This window comes from Palaemon carinicauda, chromosome 11 (assembly GCF_036898095.1).
Source record: "Palaemon carinicauda isolate YSFRI2023 chromosome 11, ASM3689809v2, whole genome shotgun sequence".
Classification (NCBI taxonomy): Eukaryota; Metazoa; Arthropoda; class Malacostraca; order Decapoda; family Palaemonidae; genus Palaemon; species Palaemon carinicauda.
In genome coordinates this window covers 88,775,195-88,796,651 of record NC_090735.1, presented here as the reverse complement: position 1 = coordinate 88,796,651, position 21,457 = coordinate 88,775,195, and the positions used below count along the sequence as shown (strand labels likewise).

The window sequence follows — 21,457 nt, the reverse complement described above, 5'->3', positions numbered from 1 at the left end:
GAATTCGCCTTGCACCAGCTTCGGAAGACTTCCCATTTTGACTGGTAGACCTTGAGAGTGGATGTCCTCCTTGCTCTGGCAATCGCTCTGGCTGCCTCCTTCGAAAAGCCTCTAGCTCTTGAGAGTCTTTCGATAGTCTGAAGGCAGTCAGACGAAGAGCGTGGAGGCTTGGGTGTACCTTCTTTACGTGCGGCTGACGCAGAAGGTCCACTCTTAGAGGAAGAGTCCTGGGAACGTCTACTAGCCATTGCAGTACCTCGGTGAACCATTCTCTCGCGGGCCAGAGGGGAGCAACCAACGTCAACCTTGTCCCTTCGTGAGAGGCGAACTTCTGCAGTACCTTGTTGACAATCTTGAACGGGGGGAACGCATAAAGGTCTAGATGGGACCAATCCAGAAGAAAGGCATCTACGTGAACTGCTGCTGGGTCCGGAATCGGTGAGCAATAATTTGGGAGCCTCTTGGTCATCGAGGTAGCGAACAGATCTATGGTGGGCTGACCCCACAGGGCCCATAGTCTGTTGCAAACATTCTTGTGAAGGGTCCATTCTGTAGGGATGATCTGACCCTTCCGGCTGAGGCGGTCTGCCATGACATTCATGTCGCCTTGAATGAACCTCGTTACAAGCGATATCTTTCGATCTCTTGACCAGGTGAGGAGGTCCCTTGCGATCTCGAACAACGTCCTCGAATGAGTCCCTCCTTGCTTGGAGATGTACGCCAAGGCTGTAGTGTTGTCGGAGTTCACCTCCACCACCTTGCCTAGAAGGAGGGACTTGAAGCTTTTCAAGGCCAGATGAACTGCCAGTAGCTCCTTGCAGTTGATGTGTAGTGCTCTTTGATCCGGATTCCACGTGCCCGAGCATTCCCGACCGTCCAGTGTCGCACCCCAGCCCGTGTCCGATGCGTCCGAGAAGAGAAGGTGGTCGGGGGTCTGAACAGCCAGTGGTAGACCTTCCTTGAGAAGAATGCTGTTCTTCCACCAAGTCAGTGCAGACTTCATCTCTTCGGATATTGGAACTGAGACCGCTTCTAGAGTCATGTCCTTCCTCCAGTGAGCAGCTAGCTGATACTGAAGGGGTCGGAGGTGGAGTCTCCCTAACGCGATGAACTGGTCCAGCGATGAAAGCGTCCCTATTAGACTCATCCACTGTCTGACTGAACATCGGTTCCTTTTCAGCATGCTCTGGATGCATTCTTGGGCTTGACTGATTCTGGGGGCCGACGGAAAAGCCCGAAAAGCTTGACTCTGAATCTCCATACCTAGATAGACTATAGTTTGGGATGGAACGAGTTGGGACTTTTCTATATTGACCAGGAGACCCAATTCCTTGGTCAGATCCATAGTCCATTTGAGATTCTCCAGACAGCGACGACTTGACGCAGCTCTTAAAAGCCAGTCGTCCAAATAGAGGGAGGCTCTGATGTCTGCTAAATGCAGGAATTTGGCAATATTCCTCATCAGTTTGGTAAACACTAGAGGTGCCGTGCTTAGGCCAAAGCACAGGGCTTGGAACTGGTAAACCACCTTCCCAAATACGAACCTTAGGAAAGGTTGGGAATCTGGGTGGATGGGGACGTGAAAGTACACGTCCTTTAGGTCTAACGAGACCATCCAGTCTTCCTTCCTGACCGATGCTAGTACCGACTTCGTCGTCTCCATGGTGAACGTCTGCTTGGTGACAAAGACATTTAGAGCACTGACGTCTAGCACCGGTCTCCACCCTCCTGTCTTCTTCGCTACTAAGAAGAGACGGTTGTAGAAGCCCGGGGATTGATGGTCCCGGACTATGACTACCGCTCCCTTTTGTAGCAAGAGAGACACCTCTTGCTGTAAAGCTAGCCTCTTGTCCTCCTCTCTGTACCTGGGAGAGAGGTCGATGGGAGTTGTTGCTAGAGGGGGCTTGCGCAAGAATGGAATCCTGTACCCCTCTCTGAGCAACTTCACAGACTGTGCGTCTGCACCCCTGTTCTCCCAGGCCTGCCAGTAGTTCTTGAGCCTGGCTCCCACTGCTGTCTGGAGAAGATGGCAGTCAGACTCTGCCTTTTGAGGACTTGGAACCCTTCTTCTTTTTGCCACGTTGACTATCGGCACGGGTACCTCCTCTGCTGGAGGTTCTGCCACGAAAGGGCGGAATGAACCTAGACGCTGGTGTGTCCATCCTAGGTCTAGGCACGGAAGGTAAAGCTGTGACTTTACGTGCGGATGACGCCACCAGGTCATGGGTATCTTTCTGGATCAACGAGGCGGCAATCCCCTTGATCAGCTCTTCAGGAAAGAGACACTTGGATAGCGGAGCAAACATCAGCTCTGACTTCTGACTTCTGTCATATTTTCATTTTGTTAGAATGGAATTCAAATATTCTCAAAATAATCCCGAAGGGGAGATCTTTCTGCTCAACGCTCCCAAACACCAGTCCAGAAAGTTGAAGATCTCAAACGCCCGGAAAACTCCCTTCAAAAGATGGTCCATGTCCGAAAAGGTCCAGCAAATCTTGGAGCGTCTCATAGCCAGTCTGCGGGGAGAGTCTACCAGACTTGAGAAGTCGCCCTGGGCAGAGGCAGGAACTCCCAAGCCGAGATCTTCTCCCGTGGCATACCAGACGCTAGATTTGGAAGCAAGCTTGGTCGGTGGAAAGATGAAGGATGTCTTCCCAAGTTGCTTCTTGGCCTGCAACCACTCTCCCAGTACCCTTAAAGCTCTCTTGGATGAGCGCGCGAGTACGAGCTTCGTAAAGGCAGGAGCTGCTGACTGCATGCCTAAAGCGAACTCAGAGGGAGGTGAGCGTGGGGCTGCAGACACAAACTGGTCCGGATACAACTCCTTAAACAGGGCAAGGACTTTCCTAAAGTCTAAGGAGGGAGGCGTAGTCTTGGGTTCCTCTATGTCGGAGTGTTGATCGTCCAAATGCGCAGCTTCGTCGTCATCAGAGATTCCTTCATCCGAATGCTGAGGAGGAAGCGGCAAAGGAGGAGAAGAAAGCTGAACGGCTGAATCCGGCAGCACGGGTGCATGCGTAGCTGCACTGGATCCAACATCATGCCGCTGCTGGTCAGTCTGAGAGCTGGCAACAACAAAAGCGGAGCGGTGGTGCGTGGTGGGGACTGCTGTGGGTTGCGGAGACTGCCGCATTGCGTCAAAACACGGCAGCTTGACAGCACCTTCCCACTGCTGATGCGGTAGCTCACGCATGTCAACGGAGGGTGCCGCACGTCGGCTAACGTCAACATGCGTCTGGCAGGGTAGACTGCGCATCGGTGGTGGAGCTCTCACAGCCGGAGTGTGGGAGCAGGCAGCCGCAGTGTCTGCTGAGCGCACAACCGTGGCAGGTTGTAGGTTAACGGGTGCAGCGTCAACCTTCTCAGCACGATACTCCTGCATGAAGGAAGCTAGCTGAGTCTGCATAGACTGCAGCAAAGACCACTTAGGGTCTACAGCGGTTGGTGCGGCAACAGACGGAGTGATTGCCTGCTGCGGAACCACTCTACCTCTCTTGGGAGTTGTGCAGTCTTTGGAAGACTGCGGCGAGTCCGAACTGACCCAGTGGCTACACCTGGGCCGTTGGACTCGCTCGGAAGGGACCTTGCGCTTGAGAGGTCGTGAGACCTTGGTCCAGCGTTTCTGACGAGAAACTTCTTCCGCAGACGAGGAATGAATGGGCTCACTCGTCTGTTTGTGGGTGGGACGATCTCTGCAAGATACGTCCGCAACCACTGAGGGTACATCTGTACGCTGATCAAGGCCTGTCGAACCCTTTGGTCCTTCGACATTGCTTCTCCCCTGGGCTTGGGAGCTTGCAAGAGGTCCCGGACTGGGAGGACGACTGGCACGAACAGATGCACCCTCATGCGTAACACTGACACTTTTCACAGCACTTGCACTCACTACACTTCCCACTGCACTTTTCTCCTTCAACTCTTTGACGTCGGCCAAGAGTTGATTGCGGTCATTCGCTAATGACTCCACTCTGTCACCAAGAGCCTGAATGGCACGCATCATGTCCGCCATCGAGGGTTGCTGAGAGCTAGTAGAAGGGTCGGGTGTAACCACTACAGGGGAAGGAATAGATTGTGGGGCATGGGGAGAGGAAAAATCAAAAGAGCGAGACGAACTCCTCCTGATCCTATCCTTCTCTAGCCTACGTGCATTCTTAAGGAATTCTTGAAAATCGAATTCCGAAAGCCCAGCGCATTCCTCACATCGATCTTCCAATTGACAGGCTTTACCCCTACAATTGGAACAAACGGTGTGAGGATCTATAGAGGCCTTCGGAAGACGCCTAGAACAGTCCCTAGCGCTACACTGCCTGTACTTGGGGACTTGAGTAGGGTCAGACATCTTGAATTAGTCAAAGGGGAAAATCCAAAATCTATCCAAGTCGTCAACAAATAATCCAAAATCTAATCAATAAAGCTTGATAAGGTATTGATAATAACTCCTGTACAGCGAAAGCTAATATCTAGAGAGAATACATCACCAAATAGCGTGAAAATCAACTCCAGAAACAACAGCGTATCAAGTAGGTCTTGCCGGTGGCACGACAGAGAGAAAATTGGTTCTTTGTTGACAAGAAGTACTGGAGTACCTACTCGACAGATGGCGCTGTTGTTGTACACCCCCACCTATATAGCGATCGCTGGCGTATCCCGCCCGTAGGTTTTTTCTGTCGGGCAGCAGAGCTGCAGCTACATGATCACTGGGTAAGATTAATATTGAAAAAATAGGGTTTAGTATCTGTCAACTTTCAAGAGAGGTTAGTGATGTGACTATTACAATGACATTCCTAATTAAAAAAATTGGTTAGTAATGTGACGATTATGATGACATTCCTTATAACAAAATTAACACATCTATAATAATGAGCAGCAAGTTCAGTCTTGTTACTAATACATTGCAATGGATGTTAAAATAATAAAATTTAGTTAACAACTCAAGTTTAATAGACTTTACTATGTAATACAAACAAATGTTCAAGCTGATTACATAATTTTTCATATAATTAAAAGATTAAAACACACTTACCACTCCATGAAGTTTCCCAGCAAAAAGATGTACAAAATCCAGTGTGTTGATAAGCACAGCAGGTGTTGTGAGAAAGAATAGGACTACAAACAGCACAAAGTTTATGCTGACTGCCTTCAACCACCAATGACGAGTTGTTACAGACAAATTAGCCCTGATTGAATGGAGTTAAACTCATTAATAGATGTGCTAAAAGATTTTCTAATCTAAAATGTTATTTTCCTTAGTAAAATAAATTTTTGAATATACTTACCCGGTGATCATGTAGCTGCAGCTCTGCTGCCCGACAGAAAAAACCTACGGGCGGGATACGCCAGCGATCACTATACAGGTGGGGGTGTACAACAACAGCGCCATCTGTCGAGTAGGTACTCCAGTACTTCTTGTCAACAAAGAACCAATTTTCTCCTCGGTCCACTGGGTCTCTATGGGGAGGAAGGGAGGGTCCTTTAATTCATGATCACCGGGTAAGTATATTCAAAAATTTATTTTACTAAGGAAAATAACATTTTTCAATATTAATCTTACCCGGTGATCATGTAGCTGATTCACACCCAGGGGGGTGGGTGGAGACCAGCATACATGTTAACATTAGAAGCTAAGTATCCCGTATTTCATTTTAGCAGTTATTCAAAATAACAGACATAAAATTAATAAGTACCTGGTAAGGAAGTCGACTTGAACCATTACTCTGCCTTTTTAAGTACGTCTTCCTTACTGAGCCTCGCGATCCTCTTAGGATGCTGAGCGACTCCTAGGTCCTGAAGTATGAAGGGCTGCAACCCATACTAAAGGACCTCATCACAACCTCTAATCTAGGCGCTTCTCAAGAAAGAATTTGACCACCCGCCAAATCAACCAGGATGCGAAAGGCTTCTTAGCCTTCCGTACAACCCAAAAACAACAATAAAAAGCATTTCAAGAGAAAGATTAAAAAAGGTTATGGGATTATGGGAATGTAGTGGTTGAGCCCTCACCTACTACTGCACTCGCTGCTACGAATGGTCCCAGGGTGTAGCAGTTCTCGTAAAGAGACTGGACATCTTTAAGGTAAAATGATGCGAACACTGACTTGCTTCTCCAATAGGTTGCATCCATTACACTCTGCAGAGATCGGTTCTGTTTGAAGGCCACTGAAGTAGCGACAGCTCTAACTTCATGTGTCCTTACCTTCAGCAAAGCATGGTCTTCCTCATTCAGATGAGAATGGGCTTCTCTAATCAAAAGTCTGATGTAATAAGAAACTGCGTTCTTCGACATCGGTAAAGCAGGTTTCTTAATAAAACACCATAAAGCTTCTGATTGTCCTCGTAATGGCTTCGTACGTCTTAAATAGTACTTAAGAGCTCTTACTGGGCATAGTACTCTCTCTTGTTCGTTTCCAACTAAACTGGACAGACTTGGAATCTCGAACGATTTGGGCCAAGGACGAGAAGGTAGTTCATTTTTAGCTAAAAAACCAAGCTGTAAGGAACATGTAGCCGTTTCAGATGTAAATCCTATGTTCCTGCTGAAGGCGTGTATCTCACTGACTCTTTTAGCTGTTGCTAAGCAAACGAGGAAAAGAGTCTTCAAAGTGAGATCTTTAAAAGAGGCTGATTGAAGCGGTTCGAACCTTGCTGACATCAGGAACCTTAAAACCACGTCTAAGTTCCAACCTGGTGTGGCTAACCGACGCTCCTTTGAGGTCTCAAAAGACTTAAGGAGGTCCTGTAGATCTTTATTGTTGGAAAGATCTAAGCCTCTGTGGCGGAAGACTGCTGCCAACATGCTTCTGTAACCTTTGATCGTAGGAGCTGATAGGGATCTTACCTTCCTAAGGTGTAAAAGGAAGTCGGCTATCTGCGTTACAGAGGTACTGGTTGAGGATACTGAATTCGCCTTGCACCAGCTTCGGAAGACTTCCCATTTTGACTGGTAGACCTTGAGAGTGGATGCCCTCCTTGCTCTGGCAATCGCTCTGGCTGCCTCCTTCGAAAAGCCTCTAGCTCTTGAGAGTCTTTCGATAGTCTGAAGGCAGTCAGACGAAGAGCGTGGAGGCTTGGGTGTACCTTCTTTACGTGCGGCTGACGCAGAAGGTCCACTCTTAGAGGAAGAGTCCTGGGAACGTCTACTAGCCATTGCAGTACCTCGGTGAACCATTCTCTCGCGGGCCAGAGGGGAGCAACCAACGTCAACCTTGTCCCTTCGTGAGAGGCGAACTTCTGCAGTACCTTGTTGACAATCTTGAACGGGGGGAACGCATAAAGGTCTAGATGGGACCAATCCAGAAGAAAGGCATCTACGTGAACTGCTGCTGGGTCCGGAATCGGTGAGCAATAATTTGGGAGCCTCTTGGTCATCGAGGTAGCGAACAGATCTATGGTGGGCTGACCCCACAGGGCCCATAGTCTGTAGCAAACATTCTTGTGAAGGGTCCATTCTGTAGGGATGATCTGACCCTTCCGGCTGAGGCGGTCTGCCATGACATTCATGTCGCCTTGAATGAACCTCGTTACAAGCGATATCTTTCGATCTCTTGACCAGGTGAGGAGGTCCCTTGCGATCTCGAACAACGTCCTCGAATGAGTCCCTCCTTGCTTGGAGATGTACGCCAAGGCTGTAGTGTTGTCGGAGTTCACCTCCACCACCTTGCCTAGAAGGAGGGACTTGAAGCTTCTCAAGGCCAGATGAACTGCCAGTAGCTCCTTGCAGTTGATGTGTAGTGCTCTTTGATCCGGATTCCACGTGCCCGAGCATTCCCGACCGTCCAGTGTCGCACCCCAGCCCGTGTCCGATGCGTCCGAGAAGAGAAGGTGGTCGGGGGTCTGAACAGCCAGTGGTAGACCTTCCTTGAGAAGAATGCTGTTCTTCCACCAAGTCAGTGCAGACTTCATCTCTTCGGATATAGGAACTGAGACCGCTTCTAGCGTCATGTCCTTTCTCCAGTGAGCAGCTAGCTGATACTGAAGGGGTCGGAGGTGGAGTCTCCCTAACGCGATGAACTGGTCCAGCGATGAAAGCGTCCCTATTAGACTCATCCACTGTCTGACTGAACATCGGTTCCTTTTCAGCATGCTCTGGATGCATTCTTGGGCTTGACTGATTCTGGGGGCCGACGGAAAAGCCCGAAAAGCTTGACTCTGAATCTCCATACCTAGATAGACTATAGTTTGGGATGGAACGAGTTGGGACTTTTCTATATTGACCAGGAGACCCAATTCCTTGGTCAGATCCATAGTCCATTTGAGATTCTCCAGACAGCGACGACTTGACGCAGCTCTTAAAAGCCAGTCGTCCAAATAGAGGGAGGCTCTGATGTCTGCTAAATGCAGGAATTGGGCAATATTCCTCATCAGTTTGGTAAACACTAGAGGTGCCGTGCTTAGGCCAAAGCACAGGGCTTGGAACTGGTAAACCACCTTCCCAAAGACGAACCTTAGGAAAGGTTGGGAATCTGGGTGGATGGGGACGTGAAAGTACGCGTCCTTTAGGTCTAACGAGACCATCCAGTCTTCCTTCCTGACCGATGCTAGCACCGACTTCGTCGTCTCCATGGTAAACGTCTGCTTGGTGACAAAGACATTTAGAGCACTGACGTCTAGCACCGGTCTCCACCCTCCTGTCTTCTTCGCCACTAAGAAGAGACGGTTGTAGAAGCCCGGGGATTGATGGTCCCGGACTATGACTACCGCTCCCTTTTGTAGCAAGAGAGACACCTCTTGCTGTAAAGCTAGCCTCTTGTCCTCCTCTCTGTACCTGGGAGAGAGGTCGATGGGAGTTGTTGCTAGAGGGGGCTTGCGCAAGAATGGAATCCTGTACCCCTCTCTGAGCAACTTCACAGACTGTGCGTCTGCACCCCTGTTCTCCCAGGCCTGCCAGTAGTTCTTGAGCCTGGCTCCCACTGCTGTCTGGAGAAGATGGCAGTCAGACTCTGCCTTTTGAGGACTTGAAACCCTTCTTCTTTTTGCCACGTTGACTATCGGCACGGGTACCTCCTCTGCTGGAGGTTCTGCCACGAAAGGGCGGAATGAACCTAGACGCTGGTGTGTCCATCCTAGGTCTAGGCACGGAAGGTAAAGCTGTGACTTTACGTGCGGATGACGCCACCAGGTCATGAGTATCTTTCTGGATCAACGAGGCGGCAATCCCCTTGATCAGCTCTTCAGGAAAGAGACACTTGGATAGCGGAGCAAACATCAGCTCTGACTTCTGACATGGTGTGATCCCCGCCGACAAGAAGGAGCAAAGGTGATCTCGCTTCTTAAGAACTCCCGACACGAAAGAAGCCGCAAGCTCGCCAGACCCATCCCGAATGGCTTTGTCCATGCATGACATGATGAGCATGGCAGAGTCCTTATCCAAAGGGGAGGTCTTTCTGCTCAACGCTCCCAAACACCAGTCCAGAAAGTTGAAGATCTCAAACGCCCGGAAAACTCCCTTTAAAAGATGGTCCATGTCCGAAAAGGTCCAGCAAATCTTGGAGCGTCTCATAGCCAGTCTGCGGGGAGAGTCTACCAGACTTGAGAAGTCGCCCTGGGCAGAGGCAGGAACTCCCAAGCCGAGATCTTCTCCCGTGGCATACTAGACGCTAGATTTGGAAGCAAGCTTGGTCGGTGGAAAGATGAAGGAAGTCTTCCCAAGCTGCTTCTTGGCCTGCAACCACTCTCCCAGTACCCTTAAAGCTCTCTTGGATGAGTGCGCGAGTACGAGCTTCGTAAAGGCAGGAGCTGCTGACTGCATGCCTAAAGCGAACTCAGAGGGAGGTGAGCGAGGGGCTGCAGACACAAACTGGTCTGGATACAACTCCTTAAACAGGGCAAGGACTTTCCTAAAGTCTAAGGAGGGAGGCGTAGTCTTGGGTTCCTCTATGTCGGAGTGTTGATCATCCAAATGCGCAGCTTCGTCGTCATCAGAGATTCCTTCATCCGAATGCTGAGGAGGAAGCGGCAAAGGAGGAGAAGAAAGCTGAACGGCTGAATCCGGCAGCACGGGTGCATGCGTAGCTGCACTGGATCCAACATCATGCCGCTGCTGGTCAGTCTGAGAGCTGGCAACAACAAAAGCGGAGTGGTGGTGCGTGGTGGGGACTGCCGTGGGTTGCGGAGACTGCCGCATTGCGTCAAAACACGGCAGCTTGACAGCACCTTCCCACTGCTGATGAGGTAGCTCACGCATGTCAACGGAGGGTGCCGCACGTCGGCTAACGTCAACATGCGTCTGGCAGGGTAGACTGCGCATCGGTGGTGGAGCTCTCACAGCCGGAGTGTGGGAGCAGGCAGCCGCAGTGTCTGCTGAGCGCACTACCGTGGCAGGTTGTAGGTTAACGGGTGCAGCGTCAACCTTCTCAGCACGATGCTCCTGCATGAAGGAAGCTAGCTGAGTCTGCATAGACCACTTAGGGTCTACAGCGGTTGGTGCGGCAACAGACGGAGTGATTGCCTGCTGCGGAACCACTCTACCTCTCTTGGGAGGTGTGCAGTCTTCGGAAGACTGCGGCGAGTCCGAACTGACCCAGTGGCTACACCTGGGCCGTTGGACTCGCTCGGAAGGGACCTTGCGCTTGAGAGGTCGTGAGACCTTGGTCCAGCGTTTCTGACGAGAAACTTCTTCCGCAGACGAGGAATGAATGGGGTCACTCGTCTGTTTGTGGGTGGGACGATCTCTGCAAGATACATCCGCAACCACTGAGGGTACATCTGTACGCTGATCAAGGCCTGTCGAACCCTTTGGTCCTTCGACATTGCTTCTCCCCTGGGCTTGGGAGCTTGCAAGAGGTCCCGGACTGGGAGGACGACTGGCACGAACAGATGCACCCTCACGCGTAACACTGACACTTTTCACAGCACTTGCACTCACTACACTTCCCACTGCACTTTTCTCCTTCAACTCTTTGACGTCGGCCAAGAGTTGATTGCGGTCATTCGCTAATGACTCCACTCTGTCACCAAGAGCCTGAATGGCACGCATCATGTCCGCCATCGAGGGTTGCTGAGAGCTAGTAGAAGGGTTGGGTGTAACCACTACAGGGGAAGGAATAGGTTGTGGGGCATGGGGAGAGGAAAAATCAAAAGAGCGAGACGAACTCCTCCTGATCCTATCCTTCTCTAGCCTACGTGCATTCTTAAGGAATTCTTGAAAATCGAATTCCGAAAGCCCAGCGCATTCCTCACATCGATCTTCCAATTGACAGGCTTTACCCCTACAATTGGAACAAACGGTGTAAGGATCTATAGAGGCCTTCGGAAGACGCCTAGAACAGTCCCTAGCGCTACACTGCCTGTACTTGGGGACTTGAGTAGGGTCAGACATCTTGAATTAGTCAAAGGGGGAAATCCAAAATCTATCCAAGTCGTCAACAAATAATCCAAAATCTAATTAATAAAGCTTGATAAGGTATTGATAATAACTCCTGTACAGCGAAAGCTAATATCTAGAGAGAATACATCACCAAATAGCGTGAAAATCAACTCCAGAAACAACAGCGTATCAAGTAGGTCTTGCCGGTGGCACGACAGAGAGAAAATTGGTTCTTTGTTGACAAGAAGTACTGGAGTACCTACTCGACAGATGGCGCTGTTGTTGTACTCCCCCACCTGTATAGTGATCGCTGGCGTATCCCGCCCGTAGGTTTTTTCTGTCGGGCAGCAGAGCTGCAGCTACATGATCACCGGGTAAGATTAATATTGAAAAATACATAATAACAACTATAAGCAATATTGATTTCAAATTTTCAGAGCAGTATAACATAAATTAGATATACGGTATCTTTGCTTCATCACAATCCCATCATATATATGCCTCTCCTTTGTGTCCCTAAACATTTTTAGATTCACCACTGAATTGCATGACAGGCAAAAGGCAGATAATTCCCATTGAATGCACCACCTGGAACCTTCGTTAATATCTAAATCACTATCCTCCCTTTTATGGCCCTGCAGAACTGTCAGTATTTCTGTTTATTGTTTCCCCTGTATATTTACTTAGCAGAAGGATCACTATTTCAGCATATATTTACAATAATTTTCAATATTTCCTATATTCGATAATATATAATCACCACTTATTTCAAACCTTTCTTACCCTTTGATACCAGTTTTAGTGAGAGTTTAGTGTTTTGGCTCATTAGTAAACAAATCATTTGCTAGTTAGCATTTTAATTGGAGGTTTTGTTTTCACTACCCCCTTTCCTTTCCTATTTTGAGTACTGCTCTCCAGCAAGACTAAGTGTAGAGTGCTTTGATTCGCTGCTTTATAGTATATTTTTAAATGTTAGTGAATATATTTACTGTACTTTATTTTTACCTTTTAACAATTTTATTTATTTGGTATACTTGTGGAAAAAGAGCTTTGATATGTACTGTATGAGCTGTTTCTAATGCTCAGTCTATGCAATTGTTAAGGTCTCCCAGTAAAAGCTTGTAGTACAGTCATACCTTCTGTAACAAAAACCCATTCAGTTTTAAACATACAGAAAATATACAGTACTTATGGATGCTATATACACTAACCAATAAATATCCTCTGGTGCTGGAGCCACTCGAACAATCCAATTATGGGGCTTCAGTTCCCCTGATACAGAGGAGGCTGGTGTGTTTTTCAGGCAATCACATTTTGTCTGATGATCACGCAAAACTTTCGTCGCATTTGCTATGGAGTCAAAGGTTACAAAGGCAACACCCGTAGGTCTCTGAAGAGCTCTAACTTTAAGATTCTCCACCTCCTGAGATAGGCGATTTTCTTCTTCTAAATAATATTCAATGGCATCAACCTTCAAACAAAGAAAGAATTATACTTGGTAAAGAGAAGTTGTTCAAAATATTATGAATCAAATTTAGAGAAATTAAAGTAGTGTAAAAAAAAAATTAATTACCAAGCGATACTAGACCATCATTATAAAAAAGCTATTGATATTGGAAAAGTAAAACTAAACAGCAGACCACTGTAGAAATTTTTTATGTATAAGCATCAACTTCAGATACAGTAATTTTACACAATGTCTTTTACAGATAAAATATAATGTAATCTTAAACCTAATAATGATATTTTATGTTATAACAAATAATGAAACTACAGCAAATGCAGATAATAGCTAATGTTAAGCATGTTTAGTGCATGAATCATAAAATTTTCTCCTAAAGTAAAACTTGTTTAAATCTATATTGAATTTCGATAAATAATATTTCAACTTTATTACATCATTTAATCATAATCCCATAAATACTAACAAAACCAAGATCACTGTCTTTAATATCAAATCTTTATCTCTAAGTGTTGCACAGATGTTTAAGCAACCTTCAAGGTTTTCAGATCAATGTAATCGAGATTTTGTTGTTGTATCTGATATATATATTACATCTTCATGTTAGGAAGGCTATGAAGTGAGCTTATCACACAGTGTCTGCTTTGTGTCAAGAAATTCATAATTGTTTTGGGATTACGTACAGTATTATCATCATCATCACTATTAAACATTCTGTAACCTTAGTTAGAACAGCAGTATAGAACAACCCCAAAATCTCCAATAAAGAAAGCAACGGAGTACAGGAAAAGAAACGGCAAAGTAAAGAGTGTACATTTGTGGAAGGTTATAACATCAGAACACAACAAAACAAGAAAACTAACGAAAAAATTGTTTCTCATGCAAAAATGGCGGGGGTACCTGTCAAACTGATCAAATAAAATACTAACAAAAGATATAAAATTAGATACTATAATCTTACTTTGGGACATCCAAAAATATCACAGCATCCACATATCACACCACATTTGTATGGCCTCATCTCCAGCCTTTTATTTGTTTCCTTCATGTATGCTTCACAATAAAGTCTTGCATTTTGTGCTACTTCCCTATGAAAAAAAAGAGAAAAGCAAATAGAATCCTGAAATACTTTTATCACTTTCAATTTACAATTACTCACATCATTAATATCAAAAAAAAATTTAAAGCAATTTGTATTTTACTCAACTATACAAACCATAGTTCTTTATCTAGGAGAACGATAACAGCAATTAAAAACTTATAATGAGGTGTTAACGACCAACAGGGTAGTTACCTATAGGTAGAGGCGAGGCGACTACCAGCAACCCCCACTGGCACACTAACCACTCGCTTAGATTTCCGCTGGGACTTTCTTTAGAGGGTTAGTGTTGCCGGGAAAGTATGAGTAAAGGACTCGGGTTTAAATAGTTAGGGAAAATATAAATTTCTTTAAAAATTTGTCATTTGTTCATACACAAAAAACAAACCATTGTCCTTTACCTAGGAGACTTATCCTTAGGCAGGAAGTCCCTGTTCCAACTGGCTGGAACAATTATCCCAAGAACTTAAAAACAAAGCCTATTAAGATGTTAAAGCGGTTAAGGTTCCAGGGACACCATGCATCACTAGCTTTGCTATAGCAGCAGGTCTGTGACCCTGGCTTTAAGGCTTGATTCTGAGCCAAATACCTCAGTGTTGTACACCTAGCAAAATCATTACATGGAGATAAAGTTCACTGGAGACCTTTTATGAGTTTTTCAGATATATCACACTTCCCTTCACAAGGAGTGTGGGATAGACTCTTCCATATATGAAAACAGAATAGCTACAAGCTGAGTGATCTTATCTGTAAACCAGATTGAGTCCAGCTGGTGAGGTTCTGGATGCTGTAATCCCAAGAGAGGGGAAGATTGAAAGGAAAAGAACGGGCCAGTCACTTTTTTAATTTATCCCAGACTAAATTATAACCCCTGCCCTTGATCAGAATGAAATGGTCCTGTAAGAGGAGCCAAGGCACTTAGACCACCTGATGTGCAGCTAGGACAGGTCCCAAGGAGAAAGTATCCATGGACCTATGGGTTACATCCTGCAGGTAGTGGCCAGTGAAATAGTCTACTGCCCACAGAAACCCACTTGGAATATCATATTAAAAAACATACTGTAGGTTTTTTTTTTTATTTCAAGTAACTTGGTGAATGTTGTTTATCATTATTAGCATAATTATTTTTTTTTATTTCCTCAACATGGATCTCATTTATCCCATCGGTTATTGGTAATTTCAGTTTACAGTTTTTTTCTTTTCTTATACCTTGTCATAACTGAACAATTATGAAGTTTTGCTGGTTTTACCGTCTGCTGTATTTGTCCATGCGTTATCCAAATTCCTTTTATCTAATTACATTGTTGCATTTTGATACATAACTGGCAGCTCATAAATGGAACACTATATAGGTACTCTATTATAGTACACAGCATTCACGATTATACATCTTAATCTTACCAATACATTTCAACAAATACTGTGTATTTACTTACCTTCACAGTTTATTACCTGTTTTTTTTTTTTTTAATATTGAAATTATATACATTTTTTTTTACATATTTAAATATGTTGGTTAACCAGGGCACTAGACACCCACCATTGAGATACTACCACTAGAGTTAGGGGGTCCTTTGACTGGCCTGGCAGTACTACATGGGAACCTTTTCTCTGGTTATGGTTCACTTTCCCCTTGCCTACACATATACCAAATAGTGTGAGCTATTCATTACCGTTTCTCCTCTGTCCTCATAGGCTACACCTGAAAACAATGAGATTACCAAACAATTCATCCTCACCCAAAGGGTTAACTACTGCACTGTAATTATTCAGTGGCTACTTTCCTTTTGTTAAGGTAGTAGGTTGGCCAGGGCACCAGCCGCCCGTTGAGATACTACCACTAGAGAGGTATTGGATCCTTTGACTGGCCAGACAGTAATGCATTGGATCCCTCTTTCTAGTCACGGCTTATTTTTTCTTTGCCTACACTTACACAGAATAGTCTGGCCTATTCTTTACATATTCTCGTCTTTCCTCATACATCTGACAACAATGAGATACTTAACACTTCTTCACCCAAGGGGTTAATTACTGTACTGCAATTTGTTCAGTGTACTTTCCTCTTGGTAAGGGTAGAAGAGACTCTTTAGCTATGGTAAGCAGCTCTTCTAGGAGAAGGACACTCCAAAATTAAACCATTGTTCTCTAGTCTTGGGTAGTGCCATAGCCTCTGTACCATGGTCTTCCACTGCCTTGGGTTAGAGTTCTCTTGCTTGAGGGTACACTCGGGCACACTATTCTATCTTATTTTTTTTCTTCCTCTTGTTTTTTTTGAAATGGTGTGTTGGGCAGGCTTAATAGAAGGGCCATGGATGCCTGGTGGTTTATCAAGAGGTTGTCTTTTCCTTTTTCTGATTTTTTCTTCTCAAAACCATCCTTACTGTCCTCCCTTCAGTTGAAGTGGCTATCCTGGAGGGTATTTAGCCTTGCATGGTGTATCGGCTCCTCCATGTTGACCAGTTTTTCCGACTTTTTACTATAGTCTATGGGTATCATCAATCATTTTTTTTATTATTCTGTACATATTGTTTTTGTTATAATTCTTGTTAATCTAGTTTTTAAGTATGATGTCTCTTTTTTATTTCTATTAATTCTTATGCTGTCTGGAGACATTGAGCGAAATCCGGGACCAGTACGTCCTAGATTTCGTCAATGTCGTCTTCTGTATTGCAATATTCGTGGTCTTCATGCAAATATCCAAGACCTTACAGTTGCGTCCAGACAGTATGATATTCTTTTGTGCTCAGAAACTTTGGTTTCTAATATGAGGCACTCATCTGAGCTCCTTATAACTGGTTTTAAGAAGCCAATAATGCTGAAACGTGATGCCATTCCTAGGGCCAGGGGAATGGCGGTGTATATTAGGACCGAGTACCCTGCTTCTCATAAGTCCTGCTATCAATGTGGATGTCATGAGATTCAGGTAATAAAAGTTTGTGGCAGGCATAACAACTTTTATTTGTGTTCGATCTACCGGAATCCAGACATGGATGATTCTATCTTCGATTGTCTTCTTACCATTATGGCTAAGATACAAGAAGATGATAGAAAGGCTTCTTTTGTCTTTGTTGGTGATTTTAATGCTCACCATAGGGAGTGGTTAAGTTCTATCTCTCCTACCGATCGCCATGGCTTAAGAGCTTTAGACTTTGCCTCTGAATCAGGCTGTGAGCAAATCATAAATGAAGCTACTCACAGGTCTGGTAATTGCTTGGACCTCGTATACACTGACTCCCCTGGCGTTATAACTAGTAAGGTTGATTCTCCAGTCGGGACTTCTGATCATGCCTTGATTTCATTATTAGTGAAGACTGAGCAGCCTGTCCCTGATATATCATATTCTTGTAGAATTTATATGAAATCCCAAGCAGACTGGAATGGGATTTTGCATGATCTTTTGTGCTTGAATTGGTCACAATTATATAATAGTGTAGATCCTGTTGTCTCTTTGAATGAGAATCTAGTCAACATAATTGATAGGCGTATCCCTTCTCGTGTGCTAAGGTACCGAATGAAGGACAAACCGTGGTTCAATGATGATTGTAGACGTGCTTATTTGGAGAAGCAGGAGGCCTATCACCTTTGGAAGGGTAACAGATCAGATTTGACCTGGAACAACTATACTCAGTTTCAAGCTTTTGCTCAGAGAGTTTATGCCTCAACTGAAAAGGAGTACAATTTAATCATAAAAGAAACCCTCTCTGGTACAACTCAGGAACATAAATGGTGGTCTACTCTTAAATCTGCACTCTTTGGTGTAGATGCAGCAGTTCCTCCTTTACTTAAACCAGATGGCTCAGTCACTCACTGTCCAAAGGAAAAGGCAACCCTTTTGGCTGATGTTTTTGACAGTAAACAGAGTAATGAAAAACTTGAACTTCCTCATTCCTGTTTTCCTGAGGCTAAACTAACTAGTTTAGCTTTTCGATCTCGTGAGATTAAAGCTCTGTTGATGGACCTTGATGCTTATGGAGGTGTAAACCCAAATGGTATTTTTCCTTTGTTTTTTATAAAGACAGCAGATTTCTTAGCTCCAAAGTTATCTGTTATTTTGCGCAAGTTAGCAAGAAGAGGAGCTTTTAGCACTTGTTGGAGAATTGGTAATGTTACTCCTCTATGTAAATGTGTTTGTGGTAGCTCAAGTCCCACTGATTACCGCCCAATTTCCATAACTCCCATATTATCTAAAGTTTTTGAACGTCTTCTGGCAAAACGTCTTAATAGGTTTGCTGAAGGTAATCATCTATTCCCTAGTTTGCAATTTGGTTTTCGTAAAGGCCTTGGAGCATGTGATGCCCTTCTTACAATCTCCAATGCAGTACAGAAATCCCTTGATTGTGGTCGTGAAGTTCGTATGATTGGCCTTGATTTTAGTGCTGCCTTTGACCGTGTTAATCATGAGGCCCTTGTTTTCAAACTGAAACAGTTGGGAGTGGGTGGGTCGTTTCTTAGCATTATTATTGATTTTTTAAGTAGTAGATCTCAAAGAGTAGTTGTTGATGGGCACCATAGTGAGTATAGGAATGTGATATCCGGTGTTCCACAGGGTAGTGTTCTTGGCCCATTACTTTTCATACTATATACACATGACATGTGGTTTGGCCTAGAAAATAAGCTTGTTGCATATGCAGATGATGCTACTCTCTTTGCATCAATTCCATCCCCTGAATGTAGACCTGGGGTTGGTGAATCCCTTAATAGAGATCTAGCTAGAATTAGTGCATGGTGCAAGTTATGGGGTATGAAGTTGAATCCTAACAAAACTCAAAGTATGATTGTAAGTAGGTCAAGGACGGTGGCTCCTCAACATCCGGATCTCAGTATTGATAATGTTTCTTTAAATTTGTATGACTCTTTCAAAATTTTAGGTGTGGTTCTCGACAGCAAATTTACTTTTGAGAAACATATAGGGTCTGTGTCTTCTTCAATTGCACAAAAAATTGGCTTATTGAGAAAGTCTTTTAAGATATTCGGTGATCAATCTATTCTGAAGAAGTGTTTTAATTCTTTAATTCTACCTTGTTTTGAGTATTGTTCTCCTGTCTGGTCTTCAGCTGCTGATTCTCATCTTAATTTGTTGGACAGAAACTTACGGTCTATTAAATTTCTTATTCCTGATCTAGATATTAATCTCTGGCACCGTCGTTCAATTAGTTCATTATGCATGTTGCATAAGATTTTTCATAACTCTGACCATCCTTTACATTCAGATCTCCCTGGACAATTCTATCCTGTTCGTAATACTAGGCTGGCAGTTAATTCTAATAGCCAGGCCTTTTCCATCATAAGACTCAATACTACGCAGTACTCTAGAAGTTTTATTCCAGCTGTTACCAAGTTGTGGAATGATCTTCCTAATCGGGTTGTTGAATCAGTAGAACTTCAAAAGTTCAAAGTTGGAGCAAATGCTTTTTTGTTGACCAGGCGGACATGAGTCTTTTTATAGTTTATATATGACATATTTGTTTTTGACGTTGTTAATAGTTTATATATGACATATCTGTTATGACGTTGTTACTTTTTTTAGAATGATTTACTGTTAATTTGTTCTCTTCAGTTACTTATTTCCTTATTTCCTTTCCTCACTGGGCTATTTTTCCCTATTGGAGCCCCTGGGCTTATAGCATCTTGCTTTTCCAATTAGGGTTGTAGCTTGGATAGTAATAATAATAATAATAATAATACTACAAGGACATTCTTTGTAAAAGCTAAAGAGGCCACCCACACCACTGATGTCACAAGCTTTCATTCATGCTCCTCCAAGAGAGGAGGCTGAGGAAGGAGAAAGGGATCGTGAGATCACCTTTCTGAGCCAGAATAAGATAGTGTTTCTGGAGATGATGATCTTATTTCTACCTGTCCTGACAAATAGGTTTTGCAAGTGAGGTCTTACAGAACTTGTATTCTTGCAGTAGTGCCTTGATGCTCTCACAAGACACAATCAACAGCTTTGGGCATTGAATGACAACTTACAGTCAAGAAGTACTCCTAGATCGTAAACTTTACTAGATATCAGGGCAGAGTTGTTATTTATATTTATTTGAATTTCACCCCGGTTTCTTAGGCTGTTTTCCTTTCCGACCACCATAAACTCAGTTTTATTTCATTTCATTTTAGTGGTTTAATCGTCATCCATTCCCTAACACTGGCAAAAATTTGATTTAGTTTCAGTAGTGTCGTCTAAATTATTTATGGAGAAGTAAAATTGTGTACCATCTGCAACTAGTTTGATCTTCACTCCATGCCTTTACAGTACTTTTGATAGACCAATAGTATAGATACAGAATAAGATTGGACCAAGTACAGTCTCCTGATGTATCCCTCTGTTTAATGGATCAGTGGGAGCTGAGGACTTAGAAACTCTTTCAGTCCTTACTTTGCCTTTGTCTGAAAGAGGCTGCCATCGAAGGTAGATGGCTTAAGGGGCCCTCACAGTCCTTAGTTATATCCTTTGCTAGTTCCAAGGGTTCCCTTCCAACTTCTTTCTTAGACTTCTTGAAAGGTGGGTGTGGTCCGAATCAAACTCTATAGGCAACAGTTTATAGTTGTCAACAAGAGTGATTTCCCTAGGAGAGAGAGACCCCCTATATGACCTTACTTGTGTGTCTCCTCAGGTCAGTGTAACCTGCACCGTTTCACGACCGCACATTAGTTTTTAACTGCCAAGTTCCAGCTGCGCTTGAATCAATTCTCATTTTAAAGGATGAAAGTTTGTATTTGTGTAAGAAAAAAGAACAATTGCTTCATATGGTATTATCAATGTTGATCCATCACCTCCCCCATATAGTGTGAGAAAAGCAAAGTTGAAAATATTTTTGCTTTTTCTTTTTACAAAAGATTCTCATGGATAGGAAAAGGGGATGAAAGTAATGCATCTCATTTATAACTTCAAATAATAATTTTCTATTCAAATCCTTATTAAAAAAAAATATTTTTTTTCAATGGAGAATTTAAAACAAACAGATGAGGCTCAATTGACTACTTGAGATATTGCATTTTAATATTTTTTTCTGCAGACGATGAAGATTGGCTATAATGATTTTAATGTAAATACCAGCATGAAAACTAATACCATAAAGAAAATACATACCTTTCCTTGTCATACGCCGTCAGAGATCTTATGTTATAGGCAAACTGCACATCTTGTAATTCTATTTCAGGATAGGCCTCTCTGCAAATTTAATAAAGTTAGAAAATGTCCTAAGCATCAGAAAAAAAGGTAACAAAACTTTCCAAAAATACATCAAATGAATAACAAGTATTTCTCAAACACTAATACTGTATGGTCATCAAAAATTATTCCTTTTCAGAAAGGGAATATTAAGAGCAAACACAGTAGACTAATTGGACAGCTAGATGAAAATAGCATGAAAGGACTGAAAACAAGATAAAGGCAAAAAACAATGGAGCTCGAGGAACTCTATAAAGAAGTTTAGTTTTCTACTGTGTGTTAGTGGCAACACACTATCGTAAGATTTAAAGTAAATAAGCACAGTAATAGTAATCAATAAGAAAGCATTAAAACACTAATGATGATATCTAGCAAAATCTATTCATGATTACCTGATAAGTAGCTATAAGAATTACCGTAGT

At 43.8% G+C, this 21,457-nt stretch overlaps 1 protein-coding gene across 3 annotated transcripts in view; it reads right to left on the bottom strand.

The window, feature by feature from the left end:
• Positions 1 to 21,457, bottom strand: part of Tmem63 (transmembrane protein 63) — a 187,041-nt gene that overhangs the window by 58,807 nt on the left and 106,777 nt on the right. For all 3 annotated transcript variants that reach the window (XM_068383170.1, XM_068383171.1, XM_068383172.1), the window contains 4 exons: positions 20,955 to 21,035; positions 13,727 to 13,853; positions 12,515 to 12,774; positions 5,025 to 5,178 (listed from right to left, as the gene is read on the bottom strand). In XM_068383170.1, the coding sequence (XP_068239271.1) occupies positions 5,025 to 5,178; positions 12,515 to 12,774; positions 13,727 to 13,853; positions 20,955 to 21,035 (622 nt within the window). The remainder of the gene's footprint in view (positions 1 to 5,024; positions 5,179 to 12,514; positions 12,775 to 13,726; positions 13,854 to 20,954; positions 21,036 to 21,457) is intronic.